Source organism: Microcaecilia unicolor, chromosome 6 (genome assembly GCF_901765095.1).
Source record: "Microcaecilia unicolor chromosome 6, aMicUni1.1, whole genome shotgun sequence".
NCBI classification, from domain to species: domain Eukaryota; kingdom Metazoa; phylum Chordata; class Amphibia; order Gymnophiona; family Siphonopidae; genus Microcaecilia; species Microcaecilia unicolor.
In genome coordinates, this window is record NC_044036.1 from 3,689,944 (window position 1) to 3,705,610 (window position 15,667).

At 42.5% G+C, this 15,667-nt stretch overlaps 1 protein-coding gene across 6 annotated transcripts in view; it reads right to left on the reverse strand.

Moving 5' to 3' along the window:
- SZT2 (SZT2 subunit of KICSTOR complex) overlaps positions 1–15,667 on the reverse strand; it is a 484,798-nt gene that overhangs the window by 154,762 nt on the left and 314,369 nt on the right. For all 6 annotated transcript variants that reach the window (XM_030207429.1, XM_030207428.1, XM_030207430.1 and 3 more), the window contains exons 48-50: positions 15,228–15,312; positions 7,902–8,075; positions 1,701–1,895 (exon numbers count right to left, since the gene is read on the reverse strand). In XM_030207429.1, coding sequence (XP_030063289.1) covers positions 1,701–1,895; positions 7,902–8,075; positions 15,228–15,312 — 454 coding nt within the window. The remainder of the gene's footprint in view (positions 1–1,700; positions 1,896–7,901; positions 8,076–15,227; positions 15,313–15,667) is intronic.

A 15,667-nucleotide genomic window follows, 5' to 3' on the forward strand; every position in this document is an offset into this window, starting at 1 on the left:
CCACTAAAAACTAAAGTAAATAGGAGAGTGAGCCAATTGAGGAAAACAAATCTCTGCAGCGAAAGGCAGCCCAAAGGGCATGTTCAAGGCGGCTAAATTCAGTGCAACCTCGGGCTGGAGAAAGGGAAATGGTTTTTGCAACTACATTCAAAGCGGTTTACATATATTCAGGTACTTATTTTGTACCAGGGGCAATGGAGGGTTAAGTGACTTGCCCAGAGTCACAAGGAGCTGCAGTGGGAATCAAACTCAGTTCCCCAGGATCAAAGTCCACTGCACTAACCACTAGGCTACTCCTCCACTCCACACGAAGGAGTCAGGGAAAAGACAGATTCTCCTCCATAATGTGGAGGGAACGCGGCCACAGCAAAAAGACATGGAGTCCAGCGCTGAAATTAACTACACATCAGGCCAAAGGCAGTGGAATGTCCCTTAGCCCAATACCGCAAAAGTCTGTTGGAGAAGGAAGCTGTCTGCATCAAAGAGGACCAAGTCTTGCGAATGCAGTAAACTGCTCTGGGCATCACATAAAACCTACCTTCCGACAGAACACTGCTGCAGAGCGATGTTCTGTTAAAAATGTCTGAAACTAGGTAGTCAGGAGAAAGGCCTAGCGCCACAGGCTGAAGCCAGCACGAGTCGCGCAGATTGACGGCATTTGGAGTAAGGCAGAAAACTCCTCCACATCAACTGGTAGTGCCATAATTGCTTGAAAACGGGAATGCAGCTGTAAGCCACAAATGGGCTTGGGAGACGAAAGCACCCCAGAAGGGTCAAAGAAAACTATCACTGAAGGGACAAGGAAACCCAGCAGGAGTTAAAAAAAAAAAAAAGGGTGCCAAAGCAGCCTTACTTGAACTGACACATGCCCAACAACACTCGAAATTAAGTCACCACCAGAGCCTAGGGAGTTCTCCAACAAAAGGCCAAAGTACGCCAAGACTGACAAGAAAAGTGCAGGAAGGAAGACTGAAGTCGAATTGGAACCAGCGCTGTGAGGCAGCAGCTGAAACGCTGTCACCAACCAAACACCCCAACTGAGAAAAAAGGGGTCCAGAATCAGCACTTACCAGGTGACAAAAGAGTCATTCAACCAAATACCTGTTGGCAGAAAGCCAGTCAGCTCACACAAGAAGTACAGCAATTTCTATACTGTCTCAAGAAACTCCACTGTAACTGCTAAATAATGGGGGAGTGAAGGAACTGGCACCACAGGATGTAACCTAGCTCCATTGTTAATACTGTAACCCTCCAAGAGGAAACCCCCTGCTCAACTGACACCCAGCTTGAACTGCAGCAGAAGCTGGCCGAAAGCACCACAAAGGAGCTGCATAGGTCATCCACCATCCGCTTGGAGACAGAGAAAATACTGAACATTCCAGGCTGCACATTACCGTTAAGGGAACGAATCACGAGAACTATTTTTTCTCTGTCTCCATCTGCTGGTAGATTGACATAATCCATTCGTATGGAGCGGTCAAGTATGATGTCAAGAAAGAGACTTCACAAATATTACAGATATTCCTACCATTACCCCCATCCTGCCCCACAATCATTAGCCAGTTCTCTCTTAGAACACAGAAGAGACTTTACAAATATTAGAGGCTGTTCTACCATTACCCACATCCCAACCCACATTCATTAGCCAGTTCTGTCTTAGGAGATAGAAGAGACTTTACAAATATTACAGGCTATCTTACCATTGCCTCCAGTCTCAAATTCACTGCCACTGATCACAGAGGATGTATCCACGCAGAGAGGGGCCTGTAGCACTCTGACCTCCATGACAACATCACAGAGGGCATGGCGCACTGCACTGAGCAGTCTCTCTGACAACTGCAGAGGGCTCACATTTCCTTTCTCCCAGATATCAAAACGTAACAGCGTACTTGAAGCTGTGGGAGGAAATGAGGTCAATCAGCAAGATGAAAAAGATAGCAGGAGGCATAAGACAAAATAGGATAAAGACCAAGTGCTAGACTTACTATCGTGTTAACGCAATTTAATGCAAATTATTTAAAACTAAACCCATTGTACTCAGGCTATTTACTAAGCATATTACCAGATTACAAAGACACGAAAGAAACTATACCAACTCATACACAATCAACTAGACACTACCTTGGTCACCACAACCAAAACAGACATCCCATCGGCAGACAAACTTGCCAATTACTTCAATGAAAAAATTGTAAAACTACGCAACACACTTCCTCAGAACACTACCAATATCAAAAACTTCATCAATGGTCTAGGTCCAACCTTAGGAGAATACCCAGCGGACCGAACCTGGTCAAACTTCGCTCTCCTCACGGTCGAAACAATTACCCATGCGAACTACAGGTTCTCCAACACTCACTGCAAACTGCTACCTAATAAAATCCGACCCTGACCGCTTCATAACAGACCTCACATCCCACCTAAACTTCATGCTCCAACAAGGTCTCTTCCCTAAGGAAAATGGTAACATCCTACTCACCCCTATACCCTACTCACATCCTACGCATCTGGTAGCGCTATACAAATGCTAATAATAATAATAAAAAAAACAAATGAAATCACCAATTACCGCCCAGTAGCATCAATCCCACTAGCAGTCAAACTGATGGAAAGTATGGTAACCAAACAACTCACTGACTACATAAACAAATTCTCAATATTACATGAATCACAATCATGATTTTGCCCCCTCCACAGCACCGAAACAGTACTAACTACTCTCCTGGCCAAATTCAAGCAGGAAATAGCAACAGGTAAAAGCATACTTCTCCTCCAATTTGACATGTCTAGTGCATTCGACATGGTAAACCATAATATACTATTAAGAATCCTAGACTACCTTTGGGATTGGTGGAAATATACTTAGTTGGATCAAGGGTTTCCTAACCACCAGAACATACCAAGTGAAATCAAATTCAAATATATCATCACCGTGGAAAGCAGAATGCGGAGTACCTCAAGGATCACCACTATCACCAATCCTTTTCAACCTAATGATGACCCCACTAGCCAAGTCCTTATCCACCCAAGGCCTCAACCCATTTATGTTTGCAGACGACGTTACAATATACATTCCTTTCAAATATGACCTGTCAGAAATCACCAACGAAATCAAGCTCCGCTTGAATACCATGAACTCATGGGCAAATGCATTCCAACTAAAGCTCAATACAGAAAAAACACATTGCCTCATCCTCTCATCCCAACACAACACGAACAAACCCACAAATCTAAACACCCCAGATTACACCCTCCCTATCTCAGATAGCCTGAAAATCCTCGGTTTTATAATCGACCGTAACCTTACACTCGAGAGTCAAGTGAACTCTATAACCAAGAAAATGTTCCACTCAATGTGGAAACTCAAATGCATGAAACCATTCTTCCCGAGGGAAACATTTCGAAACCTGATACAATCAATGGTACTAAGCCATGCTGACTACTGCAATGGAATTTATGCGGGATGCAAAGAGCAAGTCATAAAGAAACTTCAGACCGCCCAAAACACAGAAGCCAGGCTTATATTTGGAAAAACGCGATTTGAAAGCGCCAAACCCCTCCGAGAAAAACTGCACTGGCTCCCAATCAAAGAACGAATTGCTTTCAAAATCTGCACCCTGGTCCATAAAATTATCTATGGCAAAGTCCCCGGATACAAGACTGACCTCATAGATCTACCAACCAGAAACACAATCAAATCAACACTGACATACTTAAATCTCCACTACCCAAGCTGTAAAGGACTCAAATACAAATCAACTTATGCATCCAGCTTCTCTTACATAAGCACACAACTTTGGAATGCATTACCAAAACCTGTGAAAATAACGTATGACCACCTTAAATATCTTTAAATAACAATAAAAATCAGACAAAAGATTGCCAATTAATACTGTCAAGTACTAAGCATGATGTACTTAGGAACAACAAACATAGTTTGAAATGTCTATATGCGAATGCCAGGAGCCTAAGAAATAAGATGGGGGAGTTAGAATATATTGCACTAAATGAAAAATTAGATATAATAGGCATCTCTGAGACCTGGTGGAAGGAGGATAACCAGTGGGACACTGTCATACCGGGGTACAAATTATATCGTAGTGATAGGGTGAATCGGATTGGTGGAGGGGTAGCATTGTATATTAACGAGAGCCTTGAATCAAATAGATTGAAAATTCTGCAGGAAGCAAAACACTCCTTGGAATCACTGTGGATTGAAATTCCATGTGCAAAGGGGAAAAGGATAGTGATAGGAGTGTACTACCGTCCGCCTGGCCAGGACGAACAGACGGATGCGGAAATGTTAAAGGAAATCAGGGACGCAAACAAACTGGGCAACACAATAATAATGGGGGATTTCAATTACCCGCATATAGACTGGGTTAATGTAACATCTGTACACGCAAGGGACATAAGATTTCTTGATGAAATCAAGGACAGCTTCATGGAACAGCTAGTTCAGGAGCCGACAAGAGAAGGAAAAATACTAGACTTAGTCCTTAGTGGTGCTCATGATCTAGTGCAGGGGGTAACGATACGAGGGCCGCTTGATAACAGTGATCATAATATGATCGGTTTTGATATTGGCATTGAAGGAAGTGAAACTAGGAAATCAAGTACGCTAGCGTTTAACTATAGAAAAGGTGATTACGACAAATGAGAAAAATGGTGAAAAAAAGACTGAAAGGAGCAGCTCGCAGAGTAAAAAACTTGCATCAGGCGTGGATGCTGTTTAAAAACACCATCCTGGAGGTTCAGGACAAATATATTCCACGTATTAGAAAAAAGGGAAAAAAGACTAAACGTCAGCCGGCGTGGCTAAACAGTAAGATAAAGGAAATCATTAGAGCCAAAAAACAATCCTTCAGAAAGTGGAGAAGAGAACCAACTGAAAGTAACAGGATAGATCATAAGGAATGCCAAGCCAAATGCAAAGCGGAGATAAGGAGGGCAAAAAAGGACTTTGAGAAGAAATTAGCGTTGGAAGCAAAAATACATAGTAAAAATTTTTTTAGATACATTAAAAGCAGGAAACCAGCCAAAGAGTCGGTTGGGCCGCTGGACGAAAATGGTGTTAAAGGGGCGATCAAGGAGGACAAAGCCGTAGCGGAGAAATTAAATGAATTCTTTGCTTCGGTCTTCACCGAGGAGGATTTGGGGGGGACACCGGTGCCGGAAAGAATATTTGAAGCGGGGGAGTCGGAGAAACTAAACAAATTCTCTGTAACCTTGGAGGATGTAATGGGTCAGTTCAGCAAGCTGAAGAGTAGTAAATCACCGGGACCTGATGGTATTCATCCCAGAGTATTAATAGAACTAAAAAATGAACTTGCGGAGCTACTGTTAGAAATATGCAATCTGTCCCTAAAATTGAGTGTAATACCGGAAGACTGGAGGGTAGCCAATGTTACTCCGATTTTTAAGAAAGGTTCCAGAGGAGATCCGGGAAATTATAGACCGGTGAGTCTGACGTCGGTGCCGGGCAAGATGGTGGAGGCTATTATTAAGAATAAAATTGCAGAGCATATACAAAAACATGGACTGATGAGACAAAGTCAGCACGGATTTAGTGAAGGGAAGTCTTGCCTCACCAATCTAATGCATTTTTTTGAGGGGGTAAGCAAACATGTGGACAATGGGGAGCCGGTTGATATTGTATATCTGGATTTTCAGAAGGCGTTTGACAAAGTGCCGCACGAAAGACTCCTGAAGAAATTGCAGAGTCATGGAATCGGAGGTAGGGTATTATTATGGATTAAGAACTGGTTGAAAGATAGGAAGCAGAGAGTAGGATTGCGTGGCCAGTATTCTCAGTGGAGGAGGGTAGTTAGTGGGGTCCCGCAGGGGTCTGTGCTGGGTCCGTTGCTTTTTAATGTATTTATAAATGACCTAGAGATGGGAATAACTAGTGAGGTAATTAAATTCGCCGATGACACAAAATTATTCAGGGTCGTCAAGTCGCAGGAGGAATGTGAACGATTACAGGAGGACCTTGCGAGACTGGGAGAATGGGCGTGCAAGTGGCAGATGAAGTTCAATGTTGACAAGTGCAAAGTGATGCATGTGGGTAAGAGGAACCCGAATTATAGCTACGTCTTGCAAGGTTCCGCGTTAGGAGTTACGGATCAAGAAAGGGATCTGGGTGTCGTCGTCGATGATACGCTGAAACCTTCTGCTCAGTGTGCTGCTGCGGCTAGGAAAGCGAATAGAATGTTGGGTGTTATTAGGAAGGGTATGGAGTCCAGGTGTGCGGATGTTATAATGCCGTTGTATCGCTCCATGGTGCGACCGCACCTGGAGTATTGTGTTCAGTACTGGTCTCCGTATCTCAAAAAAGATATAGTAGAATTGGAAAAGGTACAGCGAAGGGCGACGAAAATGATAGTGGGGATGGGACGACTTTCCTATGAAGAGAGGCTGAGAAGGCTAGGGCTTTTCAGCTTGGAGAAGAGACGGCTGAGGGGAGATATGATAGAAGTGTATAAAATAATGAGTGGAATGGATCGGGTGGATGTGAAGCGACTGTTCACGCTATCCAAAAATACTAGGACTAGAGGGCATGAGTTGAAGCTACAGTGTGGTAAATTTAAAACGAATCGGAGAAAATTTTTCTTCACCCAACGTGTAATTAGACTCTGGAATTCATTGCCGGAGAACGTGGTACGGGCGGTTAGCTTGACGGAGTTTAAAAAGGGGTTAGATAGATTCCTAAAGGACAAGTCCATAGACCGCTATTAAATGGACTAGAAAAATTCCTCATTTTTAGGTATAACTTGTCTGGAATGTTTTTACGTTTGGGGAGCGTGCCAGGTGCCCTTGACCTGGATTGGCCACTGTCGGTGACAGGATGCTGGGCTAGATGGACCTTTGGTCTTTCCCAGTATGGCACTACTTATGTACTTATGTACTTAACTTCCGGAAATCACTAAAAATCAACCTGTTCGAAAAGGCATACCCTGCCGACCCAACTTAAGTGCCTGAACCCTGCAATATAATGAAACCAAAGCTCATAATGAACACTACATAACTCTTCTCCCCGATTCCCTAATGCACCTGAAACATATGAACCCTATTCGACTATAACATCACTTTATATTTGTTTCTCTACCGCAGTTGGCAAACATCTTCATGGCACTATGTAAGCCACATTGAGCCTGCAAATAGGTGGGGAAAATGTGGGCTACAAATGTAACAAATAAATAAATAAAAATAAATATGGGTCATATTAGCACAGGTTAATGTGTGCATTAACACACATTGGTAAATCTAGTCCAGACACTGATGTGAATTTAGGTGGGGGGGGGGGGGGGGCAGAAGGTTAGGGGCAAGGGGTGTAGAAGCCAAGAAAGGACAGGAGAGTAGGAAAGCAGGAATAAAGGGTGGAGAAAAGAGGAGAACAGGAGTTTATGAGAGGGAAAGCCAACTGCTGGATGTGGGCTTGGCCTGTAGAAAAGCCTGAGAAAACCACAATATTACATTACAAGCTGAAAGAAGAATCAAGCGAGGGAGAGAGAAAACAGGAGGAGATGGGGTAAATGAAAGGCTGTGAGAAAATGCATTCAGAAGAGGACATCTGAAAAGGACTGGGAGGAGAAGCAAAAAGAAAAGGAAACAATAAGAGTTGGGAGGAGAGGTCATTAGATGAACCAGCTTATAGGAAGAAGAGAGGCAATGAGAAGATAGATATGTAAAATGAGTGTTTAGAAGGAAACACGGGGCAAGGCGCAAAAAAAAAAAATAGAAAGGCCTCAGAACAAATTAAAGGAAAGAAAGGAGAGGATGAGGAAAACTAAACAATGTCATCTGGATGAGAAAAGACTAAGAGAAGGGGAGAAAGTGAAAGAAGAGTCAGGACAACAGGAAGGAGAAAGGGAGGGAATCGAAGAACAGGTGATACTTACCTGGCTGAGCTCCCGGCACAAACTTGTTCACTGTGGTTAAACTTTCAAACTCAGCAGCATGGAGCAGATCTATAGGAGGCTGGAAACTCAACCTGAAGGGGTTCTGATGTTCATAGCCTAGTGATATGGGGCTTCCATGCTCATCCAGAAATGAGAGAGCTATACAGGCAATCCCTGAAAATGAGGAGCAGTTAGTGAACTCCCTGAGAAGAAAGTGGAGAGAATCATCTTGCACCAGACAACTGAAATAATTATCCAGGAACGTGCATTACTGACAGCCGGAAGAGGATCTGATATGGTCCCTCAGAAGGTATCAGAGCCCTTCAAGACCTTGGTTTCTCCACTTTTGGCTGGCGTGACTTTGTCTTTTTATCTACTCTTTCAAATCTTTTGCAATTGATATTGGTTAAAGCTTAAGAAAGTTTTGAAGATTCCAGAGACTGGTTTTCCTCTTGTTTCATAAGATTTATTATTTACCCATGAGCGTGAGATGGGGGTATTTTCTTCATGAGGAACATTCTTTGACTGAGATCTCTTCCAATAGTCTGGGACTTATTAGGGATACTTCAAATGTTCTTTTGAAAATGTTTCTAAGAGGGCAACCTTACTAGTAAAATTTGTATTTTTCATAAACAATCCATTTTGTGGTTATATGTTTGTTGAGAAGATTCCTCTTTCTTACTTGGAAAGGTACAAATATTTTCCAATGTTTCCAGATAGAAACAGAAAACAGTTTTTAATTTATTGCCAAGAAGTTGTATGATTAGGGGCTACATTGGTACTGAGATTTCCATGGAAAATGTGTGATTTGGTTAGCGAATAATCAATATGTTTTCAATGAACTCTCTCAACTCAAGACATTTGTGGAGGCTAAGCATGTGTCTAGATCAGGTACCGCATGCAGTTCAAGCTTCTCCTACTAACCTACAAATGCACTCGATCTGCAGCCCCTCATTACCTCTCCACCCTCATCTCCCCTTACGTTCCTACCCGTAGCCTCCGCTCACAGGACAAATCCCTCCTCTCAGTACCCTTCTCCACCACCGCTAACTCCAGACTCTGCCCATTCTGCCTCGCCTCACCCTATGCTTGGAATAAACTTCCTGAGCCCCTACGCCAAGCCCCCTCCCTACCCATCTTCAAATCCTTGCTCAAAGCCCACCTCTTCAATGTCGCTTTCGGCACCTAACCATTGTACCTTGGAGAAGAGACGGCTGAGGGGAGATATGATAGAAGTGTATAAAATAATGAGTGGAATGGATCGGGTGGATGTGAAGCGACTGTTCACGCTATCCAAAAATACTAGGACTAGAGGGCATGAGTTGAAGCTACAGTGTGGTAAATTTAAAACGAATCGGAGAAAATTTTTCTTCACCCAACGTGTAATTAGACTCTGGAATTCATTGCCGGAGAACGTGGTACGGGCGGTTAGCTTGACGGAGTTTAAAAAGGGGTTAGATAGATTCCTAAAGGACAAGTCCATAGACCGCTATTAAATGGACTTGGAAAAATTCCGCATTTTTAGGTATAACTTGTCTGGAATGTTTTTACGTTTGGGGAGCGTGCCAGGTGCCCTTGACCTGGATTGGCCACTGTCGGTGACAGGATGCTGGGCTAGATGGACCTTTGGTCTTTCCCAGTATGGCACTACTTATGTACTTATCCAGGAAATCTAGATTGCCCCCAATTTGACTGACTGCCTTTTTTGTCCTTTAGATTGTAAGCTCCTTTGAGCAGGGACTGTCCTTCTTTGTTGAATTGTACAGCGCTGCGTAACCCTGGTAGCGCTTTAGAAATGTTAAGTAGTAGTAGATCAGCAAATAGATAAAAAAGTACCAATCAGGGCTTTATTTTGTATGAGACATTGTATAGTCCTGGTACCTTTTCTTTTTTTTGTATTTCTAACGGCCATCTTCCTATGGTTGAGATTTCGATCGTGGTCTAATTGTACTAATTTCTATAACTCTATTTTCCTTGTTTGAACGTGCTTTAGAGTCATTTGAGAGAAATTTATATATTAAGTTTGGTCTTTCTGTTACGCATTAAAACTCAATTTAAAAAGTCTGTATCAGGCATGGATATTATTTAAAAAGGCCATTTTGGAAGCCCAAATAAAAAACATTATACACATCAAAAAAGGTTGAAAGAAGGACAAACAATGGCCAGCATGATTTAATAGTGAACTAGAAGCAGAACTGTGGGGTCTGTACACCACACTTTTGACTTAGAATACAGCTCCAACTCCAGCTCAAACTCCTACTGATATTAGGCTTTAAATGTTTTTGTTCTGGATCTAAAGTACTGATAAATAAAAGGACAAAGACGCAAGTATAAAATTATAAATTTACCATATATTAAAATGTTTTTTATTTTGAAGCTGGACTGGAGCTGGAGTCAGTACATTTTTACTGAATCTGACTCCACCCAAAATTGCTTCCAACTCTGAATCTGACTCAGACTCCACTACCCTGGATAGAAGAGAGTGAAAACCAAAAGAGCATCTCTTAAAAATATGGAAAGTAGACTCAAATGAAGAAAACAAAGATGAACATAAGCACTGGCAAGTTAGAAGTAAAAAGTAATAAGACAGGTCAAGAGAGACTTTGAAAAGAAGGTTGCAGTAGAAGAAAGAAATAATACCATAAACATTTTCATAATATATCTGAAGTAAAACTCCCGTGAGGAAATTGCTGGTCTGTCCCAGTATGGCAATGCTTATGTTCTTATGCTGGATGATCAAGGACTAAATGGAGGGTTCAGGAATGATAAGGTAATAGCAGAAAAAAAAATGATTTCTTTACCAACGAGGATTTTGAGGACATAGTAATGCTGGAAAACCTTCACTGTCAGTGATGATTTTGAGCAACTAAAGCACACCACTGTAAGTCTGGAAGATGTAATACAACATTTTGCAGAAACAGGCGGAAAGGCTGTTGGTCACAATTTTGAACTTTGGTAGGGAAATTGAGGCAGGAAAGTTCATTAGTGACAGATTTAAATTTATTTCCAATGAACTTTCTTGCCTCAGTTTTCCTGCCAAAATTTAGAAATCTGACCACTAGACTTTCCTACTTTAATGTTTTAACTCATTTTACCAATGAATCAAAAATTGCTCCAATTAAACTGCATGCATGAAACCTCAACCAATCAGGCTTGAGAACCCACTATATATACAGACAACCCTGCAGAAAGTCACAGCACAAAGGCTGAAATCCGGAAGCAGCAAGACCCAGAGCTCTGCAAGGATCAACAGAACATAGAACATAAGAGTATCCATACTGGCTCAGACCAATGGTCCACCTAGCCCAGTACGCTGTTTTCCAAACAGTGGCCAAGCCAGGTCACAAGTACCTGGCAGAAACCCAAATTGTGGCAACACTCCATACTACAAATCCCAGGGCAAGCAGTTGCTTCCCATGTCTGTCTCAACAGAACTATGGACTTTTCCTCCAGGAATTTGTCCAAACCTTTTTTAAACCCAGATACAATAACATAGTAACATAGTAGATGACGGCAGAAAAAGACCTGTATGGTCCATCCAGTCTGCCCTACAAGATAAACTCATATGTGCTACTTTTTGTGTATACCTTACCTTGATTTGTACCTGTCCTTTTCAGGGCACAGACCGTGTAAGTCTGCCCAGCACTATCCCCGCCTCCCAACCACCAGTCCTGCCTCCCACCACCAGATCTGGCACAGACCGTATAAGTCTGCCCAGCATTATCCCCGCCTCCCGCCACCGGCTCTGCCACCCAATCTCGGCTAAGCTCCTAAGGATCCATTCCCTTCTGAACAGGATTCCTTTATGTTTATCCCACGCGTGTTTGAATTCTGTTACCCTTTTCATTTCCACCACCTCCCGCGGGAAGGCATTCCAAGCATCCACTACTCTCTCTGTGAAAAAATACTTCCTGACATTTTTCTTGAGTCTGCCCCCTTCAATCTCATTTCATGTCCTCTCGTTCTACCTCCTTCGCATCTCCGGAAAAGGTTCGTTTGCTGATTAATACTTTTCAAATATTTGAACGTCTGTATCATATCACCCCTGTTTCTCCTTTCTTCCAGAGTATACATGTACAGGTCATCAAGTCTCTCCTCATACGTCTTATATCGCAAATCCCTTACCATTCTCGTAGCTTTTCTTTGCACCGCTTCAATTCTTTTTACATCCTTCGCAAGGTATGGCCTCCAAAACTGAACACAATACTCTAGGTGGGGCCTCACCAACGACTTATACAGGGGCATCAACACCCCCTTTCTTCTGCTGGTCACACCTCTCTCTATACAGCCTAACAACCTTCTAGCTACGGCCACCGCCTTGTCACACTGTTTCGTCGCCTTCAGATCCTCAGATACTATCACCCCAAGATCCCTCTCCCCGTCCGTTCCTATCAGACTCTCCCTGCCTAACACATATGTCTCCTGAGGATTTCTATTCCCTAAGTGCATCACTTTGCATTTCTTCGCATTGAATTTTAATTGCCAAACCTTAGACCATTCTTCTAGCTTCCTCAGATCCTTTTTCATGTTTTCCACTCCCTCCCGGGTGTCCACTCTGTTGCAGATCTTAGTATCATCCGCAAATAGGCAAACTTTACCTTCTAACCCTTCGGCAATGTCACTCATAAATATATTGAACAGAATCGGTCCCAGCACTGATCCTTGAGGCACTCCACTACTCACCTTTCCCTCCTCCGAGCGAATTCCATTCACCACCACCCTCTGGCTTCTGTCCGTCAACCAGTTCCTAATCCACTTCACCACTTCGGGTCCAATCTTCAGCCCATCCAGTTTATTTAAGAGCCTCCTGTGGGGAACCGTGTCAAAAGCTTTGCTGAAATCTAAGTAGATTACATCTATAGCTCGTCCCTGATTCAATTCTCCCATCACCCAATCAAAGAATTCAATGAGATTCGTTTGGCATGATTTCCCTTTGGTAAAACCATGTTGTCTGGGATCTTGCAACTTATTGGCTTCCAGGAAATTCACTATCCTTTCCTTCAGCATCGCTTCCATTACTTTTCCAATAATCAAAGTGAGGCTTACCGGCCTGTAGTGTCCAGCTTCTTCCCTATCACCACTTTTGTGAAGAGGGACCACCTCCGCCGTTCTCCAATCCCATTGAACCCTCCCGTCTCCAAGGATTTATTAAACAAATCTTTAAGAGGACCCACCAGAACCTCTCTGAGCTCCCTCAATATCCTAGGGTGGATCCCATCCGGTCCCATGGCTTTGTCCACCTTTAGCTTTTCAAGTTGTTCATACACACTCTCTTCCGTGAACGGTGCTCTATCCACTTCAATCTCATTTGTACTTTTTGCACTCCAGCGCGGTCCTTCTCCAGGATTTTCTTCTGTGAAAACAGAACAAAAGTATCTATTTAGCAAATTTGCTTTTCCTTCATCGTTATCCACATAGCGGTTCGCAGTATCTTTTAGTCTCACAATTCCCTTCTTAGTCATTCTCCTTTCACTAATATACTTGAAGAAATTTTTGTCACCCCTTCTTACATTTCTAGCCATTTGTTCTTCCACTTGCGCTTTCGCCAGACGTATCTCTCTCTTGGCTTCTTTCAGTTTCATCCGGTATTCCTCCTCGTGTTCCTTTTCTTGAGTTTTTTTCTATTTCTGGAACGCCAACTCTTTAGCCTTTATTTTCTCTGCCACTTGCTTGGAGAACCAAATCGGTTTCCTTTTTCTCTTGCTTTTATTTACTTTCCTTACATAAAGGTTCGTGGCCCTATTTATAGCTTCTTTCAGACTGGACCACTGTCCTTCCACTTCTCGTATTTCCTCCCAGCCCATCATCTCCTTCCTCAGGTATTCTCCCATTTTACTAAAGTCAGCACGCTTGAAATCCAGAACTTTGAGTTTTGAGTGGCCGCTCTCCACTTTAGCTGTAATATCAAACCAAACCGTTTGATGGTCACTGCTGCCCAAGTGGGCACCCACTCGGATATTTGACACGCTATCCCATTTGTGAGCACCAGATCCAGCATCGCTCCCTCCCTCGTGGGTTCCCTCACCATTTGTCTGACCAAACCGCTTTGGAAAGCATCCACGATCTTTCTACTTCTTTCCGATTCCGCAGATGGAACCTTCCAATCTACATCCGGCAGATTGAAATCTCCCAGCAACAGCACCTCTCTCTTGTTTCCCAACTTTGAATATCTGCGATTAGGTCTTTATCTAATTCCTCCAATTGTTTCGGAGGTCTGTAGACAACACCCCTGTGCACAGAAGTTCTAGCCTCTCTTTTTAAGGTGATCCATATCGCTTCTTCCTTTCCCCAGGTCCCTGTTACTACATCCTCCAGCAAAGAGTTCCAGAGATTAACTATTCGTTGAGCGAAAAAATATTTCCTCCTATTTGTTGTAAAAGTATTTCATATAACTTCCTCGAGTAAAAAAATCAATTTACTTCTAATCGTTCTATACCACTCAGGATTTTGTAGACCTCAATCATATCTCCCTTCATCCGTCTCCTGAAGAGCCCTAACCTCCAGTCTTTTGCATTCAGTGTCACATGTATGATTATCTCCCAGTTGGTGAGTGGTTATATGTGTGCAGCCATTGCAAAGAGCTCTTAGTTCTCAGATAATGGGTCCATTCTCTTGAGGCTAGTGTAGCAGACTTGGTGGAGCTGAGAGAGACAGAGAGGTACATAGAGGAGATCTACAGGGATGCTGTAGGGAAGTCCCACCTCCAGTATGGGAGTGTCATTGTTCATCCCTGGAAATGAACTCTTAAAAATAGATCTCCTTTTGCTAGGCTTGAAGGACCCTGGTCTGATTCAGCATAGCTTTTCTTATGTTCCTATAGGGTTTTAATGCAGTAAAACAAAATGTCACATGTGAACAAAAATAACACGCACTATTTTGTTTAAGTATGTAATTTTGCAGTGACCTGAATAAGGGAGCTTCAAATCTACTTGCTTTTAAGCTTTTGTGTTTCATAGCCCTTCTTGATGGAACACTGTGCCCACAGAACACACCAGTAAGAATTTTTGGCTATTCATTAGGAACTCAAGATCTGGCTCTCTGACATGGTGTGTGGGAAGGGTGAGTGAACGGGGGATAGGTTTTACTGAGGGATTTGGGGGTTTCCGTTTGTTAATATTTAAGTATTTCGATTCTATTTTTTTGTGTTTATGTTTAAGTCAATGCAAGTCACTTCATGTAACAGATGTAAGGTGTCTTCAAGTGAAATAAATAAATAGAAATATTTCACTAACAAAATAGAAACACTAGGGACAAAATGGATAGGAAAAATAATTCACATAGCTCTTCAATAAGAGACAGCAACATTCTCCATCAGACTCCACATACCTTTCCCACCAGTGCCTTGTCCTCCAGGCTTGTTGTATAAGAAGATATCTAGGTCAGGAATGACATTGTGGGGATGGAAATAATGCTGTGGGGAAAGAGAGAGATTGGTTCTGCTGAATTCTATATTTCATTAGAAATAAAATTAGAACATTTCTAAATATGCCGAGATCAAATAATTAAATTATGACAATATACTAACATGAGGATACAATTTAGACTCCATTTATCCCACCATTGAAATCACCCTGTGTGTTAATTACCCTCCTGTTTACTAAACAGTGCTAACAGCTGCCATGTGCTAATGCTGAAATAGCCCACTCACTTTGAACGGACTGTGTCGGAATTGCCGGGCAGCTTAGTAAACTGGAAGGTTAATGTGTTGTGTAATGAACATTTTTTCTACTGGGTCTTTCCTACACTTGAAGGTGGAAAATTGTCTT